General features: G+C 45.6%; 1 protein-coding gene across 1 annotated transcript in view; it reads right to left on the bottom strand.

The window, feature by feature from the left end:
- Positions 1-23,920, bottom strand: part of TMEM178B (transmembrane protein 178B) — a 409,393-nt gene that overhangs the window by 268,852 nt on the left and 116,621 nt on the right. Inside the window, exon 2 of the mRNA XM_004046326.5 lies at positions 2,014-2,127. Within this exon, the coding sequence (XP_004046374.1) occupies positions 2,014-2,127 (114 nt within the window). The remainder of the gene's footprint in view (positions 1-2,013; positions 2,128-23,920) is intronic.

Below are 23,920 nucleotides of genomic sequence, written 5' to 3'. Positions count from 1 at the left end.
GACCCCACAAAGCTTGGCATTATCCTCTCCTCTCTGTCTTTGCCAATGCCTCGTGACATGTTTCCAGCGATGCCTCCCTAGGTAATCTCTTTGAATTCCAGGTATCTACAGTGTGTGCAGTCAAAAGAGTTCTACCAGGTTTCCCTGAAGAGTATCTGTGCAATTTACACTAAAATTATTTTCCTTCTTGCTAAAAAATTTCCAAATTATCTTACTTGCTTAAAGCAATTCTACTATATTGTAATTATCACATTGCCTTGTAATTACTTGTATTATGAATGTCTCTCCCCATCCCCCACCCTCCTCCACCCCTGAACTTGAGCTCCCTAAAGAGCCCTCTGTGGCCTCGGTATTCACTGGCACAAAAAGAAACACAGTAACTTTGGTTAAATGGAGTTAATTTGAATTCAAGCTGCTATGTCAATAATTTCTTCCTTCTTAGATTCTGAAACCTATTACGACCCCCATAACTTAAGTTAGATTTCAATGGTTAATCAACAGGACTTATCAATCTTGAACATCCCTTTTAGGCTCCTAAGAAGGGACTATATTAGACCAATACATTGTGGGAAATAAGCAGTTATTGTATATTTCTACATTTTAGTCCTTACATGTCTACCTTGAAAAGGAAATTAATAACCCTGATGACTAGTGTCTCTAAGGCAAATATAACATTGAAATTAAATATGTGGTATGCTTAGCTCAATGCCAGCACATGGGAATCCTCTTTGAACATTAACTCTACATCCCCACTAGAGACTTAGTGTCTCTAGTAATGGATAAATCTTGTAGGGGAAACAGCCCGGTGAATGCTATCTCATCCATTGGCACCTGCTCTATCATTTCAGGCCAGGAGTATTTAGTGACAATCATCTGGACGCGCAGCCACAATATACTTCTTGAAACCAATGAATGATTGTTCTGTTTAATTTTACTTGTCTCTTTCACCTCCCACTCCCACCTGAAGCTGTGGTGGTTTAATTAAAGCCAATCCCAAAAGTAGAATACACCTGGTGGGCCTAATCGATGAAAAAGATAACTAAGCACCTATAAGGAGAAGAGAGATGTTTTCCATCTAGAGATCTACCATCTTCAAAGTTTACCAATAAAGGGATCTTTACTATCAGGAAACAATAAAAGAATCATCCTTCACATATAGATGAAAACAGAATCTTAGCCTTTCAGAATCTGGTGAAAAAAGATGGACTATGAATGCATGACAAATCAACAGAGGCAGCATGAACCTGCTGACAGTAAGAATGTGTCAGCTTGAAGAACTGTGCCTGCAGGAAGCAGAGCTCTCCTGCCACAGACAAGCAATGTATCCCAATGGCGCAGAAAAGTAAAAATAGCCAACAAACTCTGTTTGCTCATGAACTAACCCTCTCGTTGTCATTTAAGTCTCTGAGGATCCCTGGCCAAGAAATGCCCTAACCAATGCACACAGATATTCTGATCTTTGCTGAGGAATTGCACATGAACCAGGGTTCCAAAACCTATCATTTGAGGGTAAACAGTAGCTTTAAAGACCACATCCTACTTCTTAGTGACCCACCCAGATGCAAATCTCCAGTGTGATGCATCCTGCAACCACCAGCTGGTCTCATCCTTTACAAATGCAACCCAAGGGACTAACAGGTTACCACAATAATATTCCAAGCAACGTGAAGACAGGCTGGAATTATTAATAAATCCCAAGAGTTGGTTCAGTCAGGTAGGTGAAATCTTACATGCCTACCAGGGTAGTGAAATAAGATGACTGTCTAATTGCTAGTTGTTTCCGAAGTTTTGATGGTTGGTTCTTTCTTTAATTTTAGAAGCAAACTCCCCAAATTTATAATGCAATCAAAACCAACTGAGGCAATTCTAACCCAAAGATATTGGCACTTTATGGAACCATCTCAATGTTCTGAGACCATCCACGATCCCAGAAGGAGGCACATCCAATCCCCCAATCCCTCCAAAGGGGACCTCACAGCACAGTCACAGCCACTGAGACTCAGGTGCACTTACGTAGGGCATGCCACTCATCCTGACGGATGGTCTTCGTGATATTGAAAGTGAGGTTCCTGGGAATGGTTGCTGAGGAGTAGTGGTATTTGATGTACGTACATCGCTCAATTTCTCCTAGAAAAGAGAAACAGGAAACAAAATGTTAAGGAAGCAGCAACCACATCTGGACTCGTTCTGGGATTAATTTTTCCATCCTGGAGAAGAAGACTTATTTCATATCAGGCCTGGTGGCAACTACAGAAAGACAATACCTTCAACTCAAAAAGAGCAAGAGAGTAGAACTACAATCAAATAGCATTGATTTAGATGGAAAAATACGTCTTTGGGATCATGCAGAGGTGGGAAGAACCAATGTTTAGGCTGATAGCAGCTTGTCTAACATTCCCAAGAAAATCAACTTTCAAGTCAAGAGAGGAAGTTTGGCATCAAAGGACATCAACAGTTTCCACCCCGGGACCAGCAGACAGCAGGATTTGTTAAGCCTTAATGATATCATTTGTGCTTTGGGCACACACAATTTTCTGGAATGGTGAGCTGGGCAAATGGTGGGTGGGGGCCTCCATCCTCCCATCCTCATCCTCCCAACCTCACTTCTGAACACAAAGCACTCAGATCAATCCGTGTCTCTTTGAACTAGTCTCTTTTCAGGTTTCTTGAACAAAATTTTGATTTATTAACAGACTCAACACCAATCAAAGCATGCTTTACTAGTCGATTATCAAAATAGATCTTAGATTGTCAAATTTAGATCTTAGGGCAGAGATTCTCAAAGTGTGGTCCCAGGGCTGGCAACATCAGCATTCCCTAGGAACTTGCTACAAATGCAACTTCTCAGGCTCAACCCCAGACCTACTGAGTCAAACTAGGAAGTAGAGCCTGGCAATCTGAATTTAAATCAGCCCTCCAGGGATTTTATTACACACTTAAGTTTGAGAACCACTGCCTTGGAGAAACTAACAAAATTGCCAGTGTATTAATGCATAAATCCACCCTTTATGTTTGCAAATTCCAAAAGGAAGGCACGGTGGGGAGCTCTTCCCCCATTACTTTTGGTTTCTTGCAGCCATATCTATTGACGCTTGCTCATCCGGGGGATATAAAGACTCAATGTCAGAGCATTGTGAAGAATCAGGAAAGGGGTGATTTTTAAAGGTTAGGGGGTTTTAAATTTGGTTTTGCACCTGAATGGATTTTGATGGTAATCCATTTTGCACCCCACTGATTTTCAATTTATAAGTGGTGCACATGATTGAACTGTTTGACCCCCTGGCCCACTGTCAGCAGGGAACCTGCAATTGGTGAAGTGCAATAATTTAGACAGTGCCTCATGAAACTGATGCCTTATTGTAAATCATATCTGGACAACTGCCCAGTTGCCAGTTATTGGCAGACGCTCCTCCCATGGGACTGACGCTGTCCAAGAGGCACATTCTAGAGAGTAGTATGCACTCTTCCTGCATCTTCCATTTTTCAACTTTTCTGCCTCTTTTCCTTTAGCCCACAAGCATCCTGAAGCCTCTCACATGTCCCCAGCATTCCCCCTAAGCACACCTCCTCCTCATACCTTCATCCTGTCATCCTCCTTCCTTAACTTGCAAAACTTGTTGAAAAAGGAGTCTACCAGCCAGTCTCCACTTCCTCCATTCACATTCACACCTCCAACCCCACACGCTCTAATTTCCAGAACAATTTCCATTAATAGCATCACCTCCCATCCAGTCTACATCATAAATCCTGCAGTCATTGCAAATGCTGCCTCCTCCTCAAGGGCGCCCTGCCTTCCTGACATCCAGCTGGTCACCAAATTCTGCCAGGTCTACTTCAGAAATGTCCCTGGAGTCCAGCACCTACTCTCTGTCTCCCCTCCTCCTGTAGTAGTTGTCCTGATACAGTCAACAATCACATTGTTTAAGGACTTACGAGATAGGAGGGACTCGCCAAGGCTCTGTAGACCACTGGTTTCCAACTTTACTTATGCTATGGTGCACACACAGAAGATGTTTACAAGGCTCCCTGGAGTAAACAGATGAGGCTGCCCATGGCTCTGTCCAGGGTCCTAGGGCACTGAAGGAGCCAGGGTTTCCAGCACACCTGGAACCTATTTATGGGTTCTGGACTTATTCCACCAGTGGGAAACTCTGTTATTGATATCATCTCATTTAATCATTTAATCCATTCTACAACCAAATTAAGTAGGCATTACCATCCTCATCCCTATTTTTTTAATTTTTATTGATTGACTGATTGAGAGAGAGTTTTGCTCTTGTTGCCCAGGTTGGAGTGCAATGGTGCAATCTCGGCTCACCACAACCTCCGCCACCCGGGTTCAAGCAATTCTCCTGCCTCAGCCCCCAAGTAGCTGGGATTACAAGCATGTGCCACCACATCCAGCTAATTTTGTATTTTTGGTAGAGATGGGGTTTCTCCGTGTTGGTCAGGCTGGTCTTGAACTCCCGACCTCAGGTGATCCACCCACCTCGGCCTCCCAAAGTGCTGGGATTACAGGCATGAGCCACCGCATCCAGCCCCTCATCCCTATTTTTTAATGAGAAAGTGGAGGCATGAGGAGATTAAATGACTCACCCAAGGAGGTAGCAGTGCCAAGATTAAAACCCAGGACTGTCTAACCAGAGAGCCTCCTCTACCAGGCCACCCTCCCACATGGAGTGTATTCTATAAAGGAAAATGTGATAATGTCACACCCCGTTCACAGGCCCTCTGTTGGCCTCTTACACACAGTATAAACCCTACACTCCTCAGGCATAAAGTCCCAGCTCCCTTCAGGACCCAGCCTTCACATACCCCAGGCTCCAGCTAGGTGAACCTCCCACTTTACCCTGAATATGCCATATTCACTCCTGACTTAGCATCTATTCTCCTTCCTGCCTTTCTTTCCCTTAGGATGAGTAAACATCTACTCATCCTAAGAGATGGCTCAAATGACAGTTCCTCAGCAAAGCCTTCCTTGCATCTAGATTGCACCCCAGCAGCAGGCGTTGCACCAGCAGCTTCCCTGCTTCTGTCCTTCCTGCAGCAAACACACTCCTGCACTGTGATTTATCTGTTTACATGCCTCACTCCCCGACTAGATTATGAGTTTCTCAAGGGCAGGGATGTTGTCTTATTCATTCATCTTTATCTTCTCAGCCCCTAGCACAAGGTAAGCACCAATAACACGTGCTTTGAGGAAAGAAATGAATAATACGAGGTGTTCTTTGTAAGACTGCAGTGGGCAAAGAATCCAACTGCTTTTATTACTTGCAAGGAATTAAAATAATTGAGGCAAATTAGAATCTAATGAATTAAAGGAGGCGATTGTTGCAGAACTCTGTGAGTCTATAGCAAATGCCTCTTCCCTGCCTGGACAATACAAGGAGAGGCTTATTAATCACAGTGAGGTAGAAGAAAATGGCATACGATCACAGAACAGTGTCTCAACGTACTTGGTAAATGTAGCCCCGGGGCAACTAGGTCAATGGTTTTGGGGAAAAAAAGGAATCAAAGAAAGAGGAAAGGAAGATATAAAGGGTAGAAGGTTGTAACAAGAATACCATCATGCCTTGGACATGTGCAGTTGGGCAGGTTGTGTCCTGCACAATGGCACTTCCCAGGGATACCTGGGCACTGAAACCCAGCTGCTGCTCTGCTGGCCAAGCCTTGCACCCTGCTGGGGCATGTTGGGGGCTGCCCCTGCCAGAAGGTCTGCCTTTGTCTCACTTGCACAATGCTGCCTTACGAGCTAGCAGCAGCCTTACCTACAATAATTTCAAGATTCAACAAAACACCTCCAAGACCCAGCCTTGGGACACAAAACCAGGTCCCACTGGGAATGGCCAGATTGGTGACTCCCTCTTGTGTGAGGAAAGTACCTGATTTCTTAGCTCAGGTCAGATTCTCTCAGCCTCAACAGAAACTCAACAAGTTGCCACTGGTTCCAGGCAGGCTGGAGCCAGCTCCTTTAACCTCCTCCAACCGCAGCCCAGCCAGCCAGAGAGGGAAGAGGCCCTTGACATTCAGCAAGAGCAAGAAGCCAACCCACAGGCACTGCAGGTGACTGGCTAGGGAGCCTGCCTGGAGCAGCCACCACAGCCCCGCTGCAGGCCCTCACTATTTGCTTTGCCTGGGGGATTGCAAGCATCCTGCCTCTGACAGCAATTAAATTTGAAAGATTCAAATATTGCCTAAAAAGAAAAGCAAAATATTTATCCATGTGTCTGCAGGTCCTGTCAGTGTGCTGGGCTTTTGTAAATACAGGAACCATCTGGGCACCAAATAAGTAGGCCCAGAATGTGGGCTGCCTAATACAAACAGGTTTTCCTGCAGCACACAATGCAGAGGGGCTACCTGGAAGGAAGGACAAACCCTTCTTCATCAAACTCCTGCATCCCAGCCCAGAGTCTCTGTTCTCCCTCTAGAGGCCTCAGGTGGGGGAGGACTGGCTGGTTGAGATCCCAGGGGTGGCTCCTTCCTGTGGCCCCTGTGGGAGACTTATTTATTTATTTATTTAAAAGAGACTGGGTCTCACTATGTCACCCAGGCTGGCATGCAGTGGCGTAATCATTGCTTACTACAGCCTGGAACTCCTGGGCTCAAGTGATTCTCCCGCCTCAGCCTCTGCAATAGCTGTGACTACAGGCACATGCCACCATGTCCAGTTAATTTTTTTTTATTTTTAGTAGAGATGGGGTCTCACTATATTGCCCAGGCTGGTCTCAAACTCTTAGGCTCAAGCGATCTGCCCACCTCAGTCTCCTAAATTGCTGGGATTATAGGCACAAGCCACTGCACCTGGCCTTTTCTTATGTTTTGTAGAGATGGGGTCTCACTATGTTGCTCAGGCTGGTCTCAGATTCCTGTGCTCAAGTGATCCTTCCACCTCTGCCTCCCAAAGTGCTAGAAGTACAGGCATGAACCACCATCCCTGGCCTGGTGGGACACTTTAAACCCTCAGTCATGCTCTGCCTTCTGAGCTAGTGACCCTTCCTTCCCATATGTCAGGGTCATAGCAAGACACAGGTAATTAAGGAGAGTTTCAAAAAAGGACAATTTAACCCAACAGCAAAAGAACAACCTGATTAAAAAATGGGGAAAGGATTTGAACAGACATTTCTCCAAAGGCAATGACATTCAAATGACCAACAGGAAAAGATGCCCAGCATCACTAATCATCAGGGAAATGCGAATTGAAACCACAAGGGGATATCACCTCATACCTTTTGGGATGGCTATTATCAAAATAAATAAATAAGTAAATCATATTGGCGAGGAGGCGGAGAAAGCAAAACTCTTGCATGCTATTGGTGGGAATGTAAATCAGTGCAGCCACTGTGGGGCTCAGTATGGTGGTTCCTCAAAAAATTACGAATGATCCAGCAATCTTACTCCTGGGCATATATCCAAAACAATTGAAATCACTATCTCAAAGAGATATCTGCACTCCCATGTTCATTGCAGCATTATTCACAATAGCCAAAACATACAAGCAACCTAAATGTCCATCAGCAGATGAAGGATAAGGGAAAGCTGTATCCATGCGATATGCAATATTGCATCCCTACAATGCCATATAATCGGTCTTTAAAAAGAAGGGAAGCTTGCTGCATGCGACAACCATAGATTAACCTAGACATTATGCTAAGTGAATAAGCCAGTCATAGAAGGGCAAATACTGCATGATTCCACTTATATGAATTCTCTAAACTAGTCAAACTCATAGAAATAGAGAGGAGAATGGTAGTTGCCAGGGGCTGGAGAGTGGGAGAAATGGGGAGATGCCATTCAACAGATACAGATTTCAGTTGTGCAAGATAAATAAGAGATCTGCTGTATAACCTTATGCCTATAGTTAATAATACTATTATACACTCGAAAATCTGTTAAGAGGGTAGATCTCATGTTAAATGTCCTTACTACATTAACAGCGAAACAGGGAGGGCAATTTACAAAGCTAAACACAGAGTATGAAGAGACCAGTGAAGGATGGTGCAAAGGACCCAGGGCTGGCAACAGAAGCAGCTGGTATGACCCCAAGGCCTGGAAGGGCAGAGGAGCAAGCTGTCACCAGGACCTGGCAAGGGCGGCCATATGGACAGAGATGATGCAGCCTTTGGCGGAGAGTCACAGCCAACCTGTCGTGAGGTGGCAGGGAAGAAACACCCAACCTCTCATTGCTCCAACCTTCAATCTCCCGTCAGTTCCTCCCAGTAGCACAACCCAAACTAGAAGCCGGAGGATAGGTCAACCTCCAGGAGCTCAGAGCAGGTGCAGAAGACAGAGGCCAGGTTGGAAAGGCAGACAAAACATCCAGCTCATTCCTCTCTTTCTCCAGGGCTCTTCCTCTCACATCTCCCCTCGCTCTTCCACTTCCAAATGCATCACTCTAGCTTCCACTTAGTCCAATGCTAGCACATTCTTCCTTCCTAGAGGTCCCTGGTGGCAAAGGGAGACATGGGGAAGCATCAATGGGAAGAGACTGTTCCATTACTTTTTCTCCATCTCAAGTCTTCTAAGACCCAAACATAGCACGACAACTCACATCAAGTACTAAGTGTGGTCCCTGCACTTAGTAAGTGCTCAATAAATATTAGTTATTCTTATCAGTTGCTGTCCTAAGACTACTTTAAGGGGACATGAATACATGAACTCAGAAATAATATTACTGAAATGTTTGCATCATGCTATAAACACAGATCTATGTCTATCAAGTATACATCTTTGCACACAGTAGCCCCAGGAGGCTGGTGGAGCAAGAGCTCTGATGTATGGAAACAGAGACCAAGGAAGGGAGGGTGCCAGAGATGGCACAGAAACTGCGTGCAGTGACACTGAATTCTGAAGTCTGGTCACACCTACAGCAATGCCAGCAGGCAGTTTTTCTCCCACATGTATCAGCTCTCAGCAATCCAGGGCTTCCTAAGTGTTTGTCAAAGAAGTCTGTCACTCAAGGGTAATATATATTAAGCAGGGCCCTTCTAGGCAGAGTGGTTTTAAAGGCAGTGCTGGGACCTAACTTCAGCCCATCTAAAATTATCTTCCCTAAACAAATGCTGTAGTACTTTATATCTCCATTACAGAGTCATTCCTTCGGATCAAATATTGTTCTCCTGGACACCCATTGTTAAAGCTCTTGTAAATAAGTCTGAAGGGCTGAGATCCCAGATCCCCTTCCTCCAGAGGGAGGGCCCCTCAGCTACAGAGGATGCCTAGAGAGCAAAGATGCTGAGAAGGGATGAAGCACCCAAGGCAAAGGCAAGCCCTAAACTACTCACAATGGCACCCGGGCACCTGGTGCTGACAGGGTGGCCGAGGAAGAATTGGAATGTGGGAACTCTCTCCACCCATCACTTTACAAGTGGTGAGGTAGGATTGGAACATGATGGCCCAGTGTATTTAGGAGAGATTGGGTTAAACAAAGTATAAACAGCTTCCTTATTGCAGGACTTTAAGAGTTTTTAACATTGTGACTGCCCCAAAAAGGGACAGTTACAGCAGATTTTCCTAGACTCCTTTATTCCCAAATCCTTTTTTATTCAAAGAACAGTTTCCAGCACTAGACAGAGTTTATCGAAATCAGTCGAAGTGCCATGGCTCAGCCTGTAATCCCAGGACTTTGGGAGGCCAAAGTGGAAGGGTCGCTTGAGGCCAGGAGTTCAAGATGAACCTGGGCAATAGAGTGAGACCCCGTCTCTATAAAAAAAAAACTTTTAAAAATTAGCCGAGTGTGGTGTTGCACACCTGTGGTCTTAGCTACTCAAAAGGCTGGGGTGGGAGGACTGCTGGAGGCCAGGAGTTTGAGGCTTCAGTGAGCTGTGATCACACCACCACACTCCAGCCTGGGTGACAGAGCAAGATCCTGTCTCTTAAAAAAAAAGTCAGAAGCCATTTCCTTTGTTTACATTCACACAGCAAAGGGCACATAGGAAGCCCTGAGTTATATTTGGATGAGTGAAAAATAGATATCAAGGCCTGCTATTTGATCAGATGATCTACTAGGTAAATTGAGTAATGGCTCCAAGTGTCTGCTGCTCTCTTCTCCGAAGCCATATCTGAGAGCTACCAGCAAAGCCAAACCAGGGTTGAATTCCCACCCACAAGCTGTGTTTACACAATGTCTTAAAATGAGTCTGGAATCTTTGTGGACAAAACTAGTGCAATCGCCCTCAGTGTCCTGTGCCACATCCCCTCCGTTCACCTGCGATTCCGGCTGAAGCTGCAGTGGATGCTCCTGGGAAACCTGATAGTGCCCACAGCAAGCACCCAGCAGCCCTCCCTACCTCCACTCCCTTCCCAAGTCCACTGAGCCCACGCTGAGCAACTACGGGAAAGCAGCTCTCAACTAAGGGGGTGACAGGGGTGACAGATGGAGAGCAACAGCCCCGTCCTTTGGGAGAGTAATTATGAGATGCTTTCTCACAGTTCCTCAGAGGGTCCCCCTGGAATTGAACCTGACGCTCACAGTAGTCACTGGCTTAACCTCACCTTCTTGACTGGCTTCCCCTCTTTCCGGTCTCACGCTTCCAGCTCCTGCCCACCTGCTTCCCTCAGAGTCCCTGTCACAAGCTCTACTTTTGGAAGAACCCAAACTAAGAACAATGACTTAGAGGAGTGTAGCAGACAGGTTTACATGCTTGAAAAAGGAACTGGTACAATTTAGTCTTGCGGTTACTTTGAAGGGTCCTATCAGCACTGTTGGATGAGGCAGGCTTTCTCTTCCTTTTTGGTTCCCCCGAGGCCCTTTCCTCTCTTGGTATTCACCCATCTACAGGCAAAGGGATAGACTCTAGTAGTCCAGGACACACTACTGGACCACTTCAGAGAGTCTGTGTGTTTCCTCCACCCCAGAGTTCCTCTTTTTAAAACAAACAAAAATCTATTCAATGCCGACCACATGCCAGAGGCTCCCGTATTATCCCATGCTGTCCCCATGAAAACCCCAGGAGGGGGTATTCTAGGACCAGCCCTGTTTCACAAAAGAGGCCTCCAGGCCTTCATCTGTGCCAGCCAGGGGAAAAGCTGGGATGCAGAGTCTGGCCTCACTAACCCGGGTATGTGCTTTCCAGTGTGAGTGCAGCAGTTTCAGACACCACGGCTACAAGGATTCACTGTTGGGTGGAAGATTTGTGGGGAACAAGGGTTATTTTTGCAGCCACAGTGCCTTGTACGTGGAAGGAACTCAATACATCCACTGATGAGGAAAGAAAGAAAGGGAGGAAGGGACATCGTCCATGTCCTGCATGTTGCTCACCTTTCCACGGTGACAATGTCTGGAGTGTCCAGCCCACGTGGGGTCTCCAAGTGGCACATGCTGGCCTCTGCCCACCACAGTGTCAGCCTTTAGGACTTGACGCTGTCTCACCCAATGGGCTGACAGTTCTTAGACTTTCTAGCCCGAGGTCTGGCTAATCCCCTGCACTTAATATATGGAAGATTAAATCAAAAGTAGAAAAAGCACATGGAAAAAAACCACCAACAAAAAAAGACAAAACCAGTTAGAGATTTAAGGCTCAGGCTTCATCTCCTCTTTAAAGAGCATTTTCTCAAAAAAGAAAAAAGTTAAAATAACATCTTAGCAGGGAGATTTTTCTTTAGCACATTAAGAAGGCCACTTATCAGATGCATTCGCATTTTCGCATTATCACACTGGACTCTAGAAGACCACGAGAGTGGGGCGGAGGAACACAGGAGTCCAGGGGCTTAAAGATTGGAGATTAAAAGGGAAACTTTGTCGGTGATGAAAGGTGCAGGAAGCAAACCAGGAATATTCTGGGGCTTCCAAGTGGGCAAACCATGCTGGTGGTTCCCACACCCCCCACAGCCCTGTCCCCAAATGGGGCAGAAATGGGAGAGGTGGAGAAGGCACACCCTTGGCAACCTCCACCAAGACCGGCAATGTTGACAGGAGCTCTCCCTATTTAAAAGGCAACTCTTCACAAAAGCTTATTTCAAGAAATCTCCACACCCCACCTCCCCCACGTCTTCTCTTTAGCGCCTTCTGCTCCTCCCAGATGTTCTGAGTCCAAGGATTTGCAAGGCTTATAGCTGCTGCAGGCCCAGCCAGAAAGAAGGTTTTATTTTCTTCATACTAAGGAAAAGTGTTATCTACGTTTTTATTTTCCATGCTTTCAAATGCATTCCATTTTGTATGCTTTGTTTTTTCGTACTGCCGTATCACTGTGGCCTTTTAATGTTGTTTTGTATGCATTGCGTAGACTGAGTTCTAAATATTTAATTTCTTTCCATTCTATGTTACATAAATGTTTGTTATGAGAGGTGCTCAGGGGACCCTCCTCATTACACACATGGAATTTCATTTTCAAAACCTGTCACCCACCCGCCCACCCGACCATCATGTTTCTGACCCCCTTACCTTGCCCCTAAACACCTTCTGCTGGTTCTATTGCAACACATTTATTATATATTCATCAGGTATTTCTATCTATGGTAAAAGCTCTGAGATAGAGGAGTTTGTGTTTTTCACCTTTGTGGTCCTGATGGTCAAAATGATGCTTTGAGTACTGTTATTCATTTTAACAATAGCTTCTGTTTCATGGATACTTTCTGTGTATTAGGTACTGTGCACAGAACCGTTTTATTCATTTGTTTAATGCTAAAAGGTGCATTATTATCCCCACTCATATATGAAGACTGAGAAGCTTAGAGACGTATCCTTATCAAAAGTGCATAGCTATTAGGTGGCAGAGGTGGGATTCAAATCCACTTAACACACTCTTAAGTACTCCTGCCACACATGTGAAAAGAACTTGGGAAATACCAGTCTCTTCTGAAAGAAAGCAGGAGATCTTCCAAGGTTTTATATTGGAAACATATAAAGTAAAACTTTTCCATTTGCAGGGATTTTCAGCACCTACAGACTCTACTGCTCTTATCAGAGTAAGACAAAATGTTTGCTTCCATAGCTCCCTTAACAAGCTGGAGAGAAGATAGCTCCGCAGTAACACAGAGCACAGAAGTGAAGGAGAGCTCAGAGTGCTCACTAGCCCGCATCTGACGTCTTAAGTCTCAGCTACATTCCTGTCCCCATTCCCAGGACAAGCCACTTACCAGCAGAAGCCTTTGGGGCTCACCCTCTCAAAGCCTCTATTTCATCATCTGCAAAATACTGATGGTAATAATAGCACACACCTCAGAAAACAGATGAGGAATAAATGAGATAACCCATGTAAAACCTGCTCCATGGTGAGCCTTCAATAAAATCCCCTTCCCATACAACAGCCCATAAATATTTAAAGACAATGCTTATGCCCCTCCCCACCCCCAAGTCTCCTTTTCTTCCAGCTGAACACTTCCCGGCTCCCCCAACCACACAGTCACAAAACCCATGACTACACTGGCCATCCTCCAGGTTCAGTCTGTGGTTGAGAATCTTTCCCAGGGTCACACGGAGCACTGAGCACAGTCACTCCTGTGCACAGTCAGACCTGTGCAAACCCAGTAGGGCCACCGGCTCCCAGGGCTGGTGTCACAGCTCTGGCCATGTGGCCTGGCCTCCTCTTAGCTTTGTGGGCTGCTGTGTGCCGGTGCTGTCACCCGAGGGGATGGTGCCAACGTGGTTTCCTCCAACAAAGCTATTAAGCCAACTCTGCCCCTTCATGTGCATGGGCAGCTGTCTTTTCTCATTTTTCAGTTTTTTTTAATATTTTGGTTTGTTACCTCAGTGTAGGATCTTCTATTTCTTCCAGCCCCTGAAAAAAATTTTGGATCGTGATTCTGTCATTCTACAAATTAGCAATTAGTCCCACATGCTGCATCAGCAGGCCATCCCCATCCTCGCCAAGCCATCGCTAAAATCTTTCCACAGGGCAGTGCTGGAGGCAGAACTCTACCCAAACACACACACAAAGCCTTGTCATGACCCAAAATCAAGCAGTTAGGAGAAAGCACTTTGGGTGCCGTCATTCCGCTGCCAGGAACTCAGCTCCCTCCCTGATCTGCCTCCGTACGTTCCTGTTTTGTCCACCTGGATGTCATGAGAGACCTTGCCCACACTGTTCACCCCTATCAGTCTGTCTAAGAACCGTATCCAAAAAGGGAATGAGGTCAGCTTGGCATGGCTTGTTCACTCTGCCGGCATCACCACTTTCTCGCTGTGTGCTCACCCACCATCTGTTTAATAAGCCTTTTGGACAGCTTTCCAGGGCTCCCTCTAACTGGGCTGCTTGTCCATATTCACGGAATCCCCTGATAGTGCTCTCTTTCATTGAAAATCTAGACACCGGTCACCTGCCTCCAGGCTCACAGCACTTTTCATTCCACAGCTCCTTCAAGCCATCCTGTCTCCCCCCGCAACCAGGACAGACCCACTAAAAAAACCACCTCTCAGCCCCACTAGAAAAACCACCTCTGAAAAACCATGTCCCCTACAACCAGGACAGCCCACTAGAAAAATCACCGTTGCATTCCACAGCTCCCTTAAGCCATCCTGTCTCCCCCGGCAACCAGGACAGCCCCACTAGAAAGCCACCTCTGCCTATGCTTCCACATCATTTGGTGGTCAGCATTCCAACTAAAAAATAAAAATGGGCCAGGCACAGTGGCTCACACCCACCATCCTAAGACTTTGGGAAGCCAAGGTGGGAGAATCACTTGAGCCCAGGGGTTCAAGACCAGCCTGGGCAACATAGCGAGATCCTGTCTACAAAAAAAAATGGTTTTTTTTGAGACAGAGTCTCACTCTGTTGCCCAGGCTGGGGTGCAGTGACGCGATCTCAGCTCACTGCAAGCTCCGCCTCCTGGGTTCACACCATTCTCGTGCCTCAGCCTCCCAAGTAGCTGGGACTATAGGCACCCGCCACTACGCCCAGCTATTTTTTTGTATTTTTAGTAGAGATGGGGTTTCACCGTGTTAGCCAGGATGGTCTCGATCTCCTGACCTCATGACCCACCTGCCTCGGCCTCCCAAAGTGCTGGGATTACAGGCGTGAGCCACTGCGCCCTGCCAAAAACATTTTTTTATTTAGCCAGGCATGGTGGCCTGCACCTGTAGTTTCAGCTTCTTGGAGGCTGAGGCAAGAGGATGGCTTGAGCCCAGGAGTTCATGGTTAAAGTGAGCTATGATGGCACCATGGCACTCCAGCCTAAGTGACAGAGCAAGACCTGTCTCAAAGAAGAAAAGAGAGAGAGAGAGAAGAGGAAGGAAAAAGGAAGCAAAGGAGAAAGGAAGAAAATAAGCGAAGAATAAAGAGAGAGAAGCAGCCTCCCCACTGGGGGACCACCAGGCACCTCTCCCACTACAACGGATGGAGATCTTCCCCAAATTATGCCAGATGGCTTCCATTCCTCTGCCTTATCATTGCATTTGCTAACCAGGTTCTTTTCATTCCTTTATCAACAGACTCTTTTTCTTAACTAAAGTACCTACTAGGTTGCCATTACTACTAATGGCAGAAACCGCAATTACTTTTGCAGCAACCTATAACATTTCACAGTCTTCCATTGTAAAGGTCACCTCATCTTTAGTGGGAGCTACCACCTTTTTATCCTAATTCCTTTTTTCCTGCATTCTGAATGCCTTTGCCCCTTTTCTGAGTTTTTTTGCATGTTTTAAACAAGACATTTTTAAATGTCATTACATAGCCGCTGCTTCACAAGAGGAAATAAAGAATGAGCTGTCACCGTCTGTGCCCCTCATGGCCCATCCTGCCTGCGTGTTTTTGGCTGCTTTTTCCCCACTTCACTCATGTATTTTCCAGCCTGAAACAGACTTCTTGGGAAAGAATGAGAAGGTGAGGTATGGCTTTAGATTACCATCTGGTGGGTAGTAAATAATCTACCCCTTATTCCCATCACATCCCTAATGACCTTTGGGAAAGTTCAGAGCCGCGAGCTGCCACCACCCTGCCTGCGGCCCCACACGCCCGGTGCAGACACCCAGCGCAGCTCCTCCAGGTACGGTTTCAGCCAGGGGAAGAATCATTCATCTCCAGGCTCTGACAGACAAGCGAGGCGAGAAGGAGACCAGATATGGTTTTTCACTGGAAAACAATGAGCTCATGCTTTCTCTCTGGGGACCCAGGAAGTGGAGACAGATCTGGAGATGGGAGACAGTGATGGAGGCAGGAAGGGGCGATGAAGGATGGGCCAGCAAGGGGAAGGAGGCCAGTCTGGCACTTTTTTAATGTCACTTTTGATAAGAATCCCGAGCTCTCAGGCCAGAGGGAAACATCCATTTTCTTTAAATTAAGGATTCAGCATGAAGCAGTTGTCCTAAAGGAAAGGGACAAACAGAAGATAAACAGACTTGGAAATTCGTCATTCCTGCTTCTTCAGAGAAAAGTAAAATGATTGTTCATGAGTCACCAGAATTGCAGATGCCAGGACAGAGATGGCTTTCCTGGGCTCTGCCGCTGCCACCTCTGGGTGTGGCTTTGGGACCTGATGGCAGACACTCTGCTGGCCAGCTTCTCCCCAGTCAAGTCTGCCTCCCCCAGGTATGCAACTCCAGAAGGCCAAGGCCAGGCATTTCCTACAGACTGAGCTCAATAAAAATGAGAGGATTCAAACAGCCACACAGATGCTTCCAAACAGCTGAATGAATGTTTAGTTTCAGCTAGGGAAAAAAAAATGCATATCACTGAGTTTTCCACTTTTCCTTTGAAAAGGGAGTTACATAATGCTGATTTTCCTTTTTACCAGTTAATTCAGAGAGAGAGAGGTAAAGAAGAGATTAGGGAAGAACTGGGGGGAACTGAGTTGTACTTGAGAAACACAATTCAGATGATTGACTATTTTCCTCTTCAACCTGTTATATGCCTTAGCTAAAACTTGAATGGAAACTGGCAGGGTGCGGTGGCTCATGCCTGTAATCCCAGCACTGTGGGAGGCCGAGGTTGGTGGATCACCTGAAGTCAGGAATTCGAGACCAGCTTGGCCATCACGGTGAAACCCCATCTCTACTAAAAACACAAAAAATTAGCCAGGTGTGGTGGTGCATGTCTATAATCCAGCTACTTGGGAGGCTGAGGCAGGAGAATCACTTGAACCCAGGAGGTGGAGGTTACAGTGAGCCAAGATCGCACTACTGCACTCCAGCCTAGGCAAGACAGTGAGACTCCATCTCAAAAACAAAAAACAAAAAACTTGAATGGAAACTAAAGATCACAGACAGAATGTAGAAACCCCAAATAGATGAATTATGTTTCTCTTTATACCTCTGTCTACTCACAAAATTGATTATTTCTGTGTTTAAGTTAAATGGCTTGGCTAGATTACAGATGTTAATTAAAGGGTTAACTTATCCTGACTCCCTAGTTGCAATGAAATTCAACAACAGAACTGAAAAAAGGAATAGCAATTTATTCACTTTTTTCCTCCTGTGTCCTGCAGCACTATGCAGAATAAAGAGCATGGGTGCTGGAACCAATTTGCCATGGGTTCTAATCCTGGCTTTAAGAATCCCTAGATATGGGATCTTGGCCAAATTAATGAAGCCCTCTCTCTATACCCAAGTGTCTTTATTTTAAAATGCTGTGGTGCAAGTATCTACCCCCTTAGGGATATTGTGAGAATTCAATAAGTTCATACAGGGAAAGCACTTTGTGCCTGGTATGTCATAGGCAATCCATAATTGTTATTGCTATTATTATACTATGGCACCATTTGGGACACAGATTATATATGTCAGACACCACGAATGTCCTTTAAGATATGCAGCAAGCACAAATCTGTCATGGTTTAACAAAAGAAATGAATGTCTAGGAGACACCTTCCTATCGTCCTGTCTTCTTCTGGCCTCAGTTACTGATCTCAGTTTCTTTCTCAGCCATGTTGCTGGCATCTCACCCCATCCCCACTCACAGCCCAAGGCAGCATCTCCCATTACACTGTAACCCTAGCTGTGTCCTGCTATCCTACTACTGGCTCAAGGACTGAGCCTACTGTGCCCTGATTTCCAGGCCCCTTGAAGACCAATTACACCAATGAGCTTCTCCAGCACATCTCCTCCACGCATGCACGAGATCCCCAAGACATGAAAGCAGAAACATGGCTGCAGCTGCTCAGCACCAAATATAGTTTGATATTCGATGCACCCAGGGGAGTCATGATTTAGGACTCACCTCTGACCTGCAAGTGTGATACGGGTTAGTTAAACAAGTGTCCCCTAACCCCCAACCCTTAGCTCTAACCTGATGAGTCCAAGCCAAGATGGAATTAATTATTTTTTAACTTTCAGAAATGCTGCTCCACATTCCACTTCCCAATCACAACAGCAAACCTAACAGATTATATCAAGACTTGGTAAAGACAGGGGAAATAGAAACTTCCAGACACTGTTATTTAGAATACAAGTTGTTCTAAACACTTGACAAAATCAAGTAGAAATGTATATGTCCTATGGCCCACATTTACAGCCCCTCAACAAACTCCTACATGTGTGCCTGAGGAGGACATATATACCAGGATATTCAATACAGCATTGCTTGCAAAAAAGAGTGAAAACCAAATATTCAAAAAAAGAGTAAAAACCAGAAAAAAGTGGAAAAGTAAAAGGTGGTCACATTCACATGATAGAATATTATAGCATCATTAAAATAAATGAACTAGAACTGTGTGTGTGTGTGCATGTGTGTGTGTGTATAGTGATAGATCTCAAAATATAATATTAAAAGCAAACAGAACTGCACATTGATACGTACAGTATCATACTGATATGGTTTGGCTGTGTCCCCACTCAAATCTCAACTTGAATTGTATCTCCCAGAACTCCCATGTGTTGTGGGAGGGACCCAGGGGGAGGTAATTGAATCATGGGATCCGGTCTTTCCTGTGCTATTCTTGTGATAGTGAGTAAGTCTCATGAGATTTCATGGGTTTATTGGGGGCTTCTGCTTTTGCTTCTTCCTCATTTTCTCTTGCTGCTGCCACGTAAGAAGTGCCTTTCGCCTCCTGCCATGATTCTGAGGCCTCCCCAGCCATGTGGAACTGTAAGTTCAATGAAATCTCTTTTTCTTCCCAGTCTTGGGTATGTCTTTATCAGCAGTGTGAAAATGAACTAATACAGTAAATTGGTACCAGTAGAGTTGGGTGTTGCTGAAAAGATACCCAAAAATGTGGAAGCAACTTTGGAACTGGGTAATAGGCAGAGGCTGGAACAGTTTGGAGGGCTCAGAAGAAGACAGGAAAATGTGGGAAAGTTTAGAACTTTCTAGAGACTTGTTGAATGGCTTTGCCCAAAACGCTGATAGTGATATGAACAATAAGGTCCAGGCTGAGGTGGTCTCAGATAGAGATAAGGAACTTCTTGGGAACTGGAGTAAAGGTGACTCCTGTTATGTTTTAGCAAAGAGACTGGCAGAATTTTGCCCCTGCCTGAGAGATTTGTGGAACTTTGAACTTGAGAAAGATAACTTAGGGTATCTGGTGGAAGAAATTTCTAAGCAGCAAAGCATTCAAGAGGTGACTTGGGTACTGCTAAAGGCATTCAGTTTTATGAGGAAAGCAGAGCATAAAAGTTTGGAAAATTTGCAGCCTAACTATGTGATAGAAAAGAAAAACCCATTTTCTGGGGAGAAATTCAAGCCAGCTGCAGAAATGTGCATAAACAGCAAAGAGCCTAATGTTAATCCACAAGACCATGGGGAAAATATCTCCAGGCCATGTCAGAGATCTTCATGGCAGCCCCTCCCATCACAGGTCTGGAGGCCCAAGAAGAAAAAGTGGTTTCATGGGCCAGGCCCAGGGTCCCCGTGCTGTGTGCAGCCTAGGGACTTGGTGCCCTGTGTCCCAGCCACTCCAGCTGTGGTTGATGTACAGGTTGGGTGTGGCTTCAGAGGGTGGAAGCCCCAAGCCTTGGCAGCTTCCATGTGGTGTTGAGCCTGCGGGTGCACAGACATCAAGAATTGAGGTTGGGGAACCTGCACCTAGACTTCAGAAGATGTGTGGAAATGCCTGGATGCCCAGGCAAAAGTTTGCTGCAGGGGTGGGGCCCTCATGGAGAACCTCTGCTAGGGCAGTGTATAAGGAAAATGTGGGGTCAGAGACCCCATACAGAGTCTCTACTGGGGCACTGCCTAGTGGAGCTGTGAGAAGAGGGCCACCATCCTCCAGAACCCAGAATAGTAGATCCACCGACAGCTTGCATCGTGCACCTAGAAAAGCTGCAGACACTCAACACCAGCCCAGGAAAGCTGCTGGTGGGGAGGCTGTAACCTGCAAAGCCACAGGGGCGGAGCTTCCCAAATCCATGGGAACCCACCTCTAGCATCAACGTGACCTGGATGTGAGACATGGAGTCAAAGGAGATCATTTTGGAGCTTTAACATTTGACTGCCCTGCTGGATTTCAGACTTGGGTGGACCCTGTAGCCCCTTTGTTTTGGCCAATTTCTCCCATTTGAAATGGCTGTTTTTAGCCAATACTTGTATCCCCATTGTATCTAGGAAGTAACTAGCTTGCTTTTGATTTTACAGGCTCATAGGCAGAAGAGACTTGTGTTGTCTCAGATGAGACTTTGGGCTGTGGACTTTTGGGTAATTGCTGAAATAAGACTTTGGGGGACTGCTGGGAAGGCATGATTGGTTTTGAAATGTGAGGACATGAGATTTGAAGAGGCCAGGGGTGGAATGATATGGTTTGGCTGTGTCCCCACCCAAATCTCAACTTGAATTGTATCTCCCAGAACTCCCAGGTGTTATGAGAGGGCCCCAGGGGGAGGTAATTGAATCATGGGGTCTGGTCTTTCCCATGCTATTCTTGTGATAGTGAATATGTCTCATGAGATCTGATGGGTTTATCAGGGGGTTCTGCTTTTGCTTCTCCCTCATTTTTTCTTGTTGCTGCCAAGTAAGAAGTATATGAGGTGGCCTGAGGCCAGCCTACAAGGCCCGGAATGGCATATGAGGAGTCTGCACCTCACTCAACAGGAAACAGAAGCACTTTGAGGGCCAGAACTGGGCAGGGTCCTGCAGGGGGCCCTTGGAACTGGCAGCAGGACATTCAGGGAAGGACCTGGGCTGGGGCTGTTGTGCTTGTCCAGGCACCAGAGTGGGGGCCTGAGTATGGCTGCAGACATAGGTAGGGTGGATGCACAGGAGTCCATCCAGTCTACACTTGGCTTCCAGGTTCCCTTGAAGTTGACTGCTCCTTGCAGGGATGGGCTCGGCCTAGGCCTCCCTGCACACTGTGCTCGCCCTTCTCCTGCAGCACAGTCCTACAGCCACTCTCACTTCCCAAACATAAGAGCTAAGAGGTGGCAAGTGGGTACCCCCTGGGACCCCAGGCATCCAGACAGAGTGAGTGGAGAGGAGCAACTCATGCTGATGGGGTCACCTGACCCTGGAAGGGCTGCCCAACTCCTCTGCATAAGCACATTATTCCCATGACTCCAGGGGTCCCTTAGGTTTTGCATTCAGGGCCTCTCTGAAATCAGAAGCCAGCACACAGGAGCAGAGAGAGATAAGACAGACAACTGTCTCTTATCTAGTTTTGCAAGGCCTCAGGTTGCCACTCCATTCACTGTGGTGAACAGAACTGGTGCTGCACGAGCCTGGCCAGGAAGTCTTCTCAGGGGAACTCAGGATCCCAAAAGCGCAGCCAAGAGCAGGGATGGTTTAGCAGAAGGGCTGGAGGCAGAGGATGCTAGGGCCACCGCCTCATAGGAGAAGCAGGCTGCAGGGGCAGGGCTTGACTGGAGGACGGGCAGAGGAGTTGGAGGTAAGCAGAGACCATGGCCAGAGTGGAACAATTAGATAGAGGGCATGGGCAGCTAACATTGGAGAAATTTCCATTTTCCTACATTTTTTCCTGCTTACAGAAGATGGAATACATTAAGATTTTTAAAATAAAAATAAATATCAAATCGTAAGATGCCTCCCCCCTGGGAATTAGGACTTCAAAACGCACATCGCAGAGATGTTTATGGAATAAAGTGGCAGATATGAAACCACCAAAGCAAGTGATGTCTAAGTACTGAAACAGACTGAAGTAAACACCTAAAAATGAAGACCACTGGCTGGGCACAGTGGCTCACGCCTGTAATCCCAGCACTTTGGGAGGCTGAGCTGGGTGGATCACCTAAGGTCAGAAGATCGAGACCATCCTGGCTAACATGGTGAAACCCCATCTCTACTAAAAATACAAAAAATTAGTCGGGTGTGGTGGCAAGCGCCTGTAGTCGCAGCTACTTGGGAGGCTGGGGCAAGAGCTTGGCAACGAGCCAAGATTGCCCCACTGCACTCCAGCCTGGGCGACAGAGTGAGACTCTGTCTCAAAAAAAAAGACCACTGCATGGAGAGTCCCCATTCCTTCCCATCTCTCATCCCAAGTTGTAGCAGCTCCCAGTTAGCTCCTGGAACATCTGCCTTGGTGCTTCTTTCTGCTGGACCGGCCACCCCCACCTCTCCCTTCCCCAGGTACATGGCCTATCTCCCCCTCCACACCCTGACGGTCCTTATCTAACCTCTGGTGTCTCTGCTGATCTTGGTCACTCCCTGCAGACCTGGAGCCCTCTGCCTGTCCTCTCTCTATAGCTACTTGGTGCTTCTTTCCCAGTAGGGCTCTGCCTCTCTCTGTTGCCTACGTGATAGAAGAACTGGGCCAGAATTCAGAAAATCCAGCTCAATTTAAAATATGGGAATTTACTATATAGTAATAGTGGCATCTCAAATCAGTAAGGGAAATGATGGTTTATTTAATAAATGATATTCAGTAAACTGGATAGCCCTCTGGGAAAAATAAGATAAAATTGAAGGCACACTTTGCACCTTAAACCAGGGTAAATTCCAAATGGATCAAATATTTGTTTGGAAAAATTTAAGTCACAAAGCATTGGAAGAAAACAGGATTAAAACCTTTTTATAGCCCAAAAGAAAGAAAGCCTTTGCAACTATAACCCAAAATCCAAAAAAGAAAATACTGATAAATTTGAATATGTAAAAATACATAATTTCACATAGCAAAACCTACCATAAGCAAAATCAAAAAACAAACTGAGAGGAGTACTTGCAACTCACATCACAAAGAACTCATTTGCTGCAAAGATTAAAAAAGCACCTACAACTGATAAGAAAAAGATCAACCAATACAATTTAAAAATGAGCAAAAGATATGAACAGAAAGTTCATGGAAATACCAATGTTACTTAAACATATGAAAAGATACTCAAGAGCACTCAAAATAAGACAGCTACAGATTAAATCTACACTGAATGCCATTTGTAGCTATCATTCTGGCCAAGGCCCGGAAGCAAGATTGATGGCAGTGGTGAGATGTGGAGAACCAGACACCGTCGTGAGTTGCCGTTGGAGTGTAAATTTCGTAAATTTGTTCAGCCTCTCTGGAGGGCAATCCATCAGGATCTCTCAAAATTACAAAGCCTCAATCTGACCCAGAAATTCCACATTTAGTAATTTCTCCAAGAGATGTTTCACAGGTGTGAAATGACAGATGTACAAGGTTATTCATTGCCACTTTGCTCATAAGAGCAACCTAAATTTCCATCAATAGGAGAATGAATAAATTATGGCACATGCATGCAATGGAAGGCAATACAGCCACTTAAAAATAGACAAGACGCTTTAGAAACTGATATGGAAAGCCTTACCAGATAAACTAAATGAAAATAAGCAAGGTGTAATATATACGATAAGTTCTTACTTAAAGTCATTGATAGGTTCCTGGAAACTGGCTTTAAGCGAAATGATGTATAATGAAACCAGTTATTTTTTCTCATCAGTATTATAATGAAACAATGTTATTCAAGGACCTGATGTATGTTGCTTCACTTAAAATTGCAGTTTCCAAGAACCTATTGACAATGTTAAGTGAGGATTCAGTATACCACATTTATGTAAAAAAAAGGGAAAGAGGTGACAAATATAAATATAGATGAATAGGTATATGCTTGCCTATGCATAAAACATCTCTGGATGCAAACTAGTAATATTGGTTGTCT

This window comes from Gorilla gorilla, chromosome 6, assembly GCF_029281585.2.
Source record: "Gorilla gorilla gorilla isolate KB3781 chromosome 6, NHGRI_mGorGor1-v2.1_pri, whole genome shotgun sequence".
Classification (NCBI taxonomy): domain Eukaryota; kingdom Metazoa; phylum Chordata; class Mammalia; order Primates; family Hominidae; genus Gorilla; species Gorilla gorilla.
This window is presented reverse-complemented; position numbering and strand designations above follow the sequence as displayed.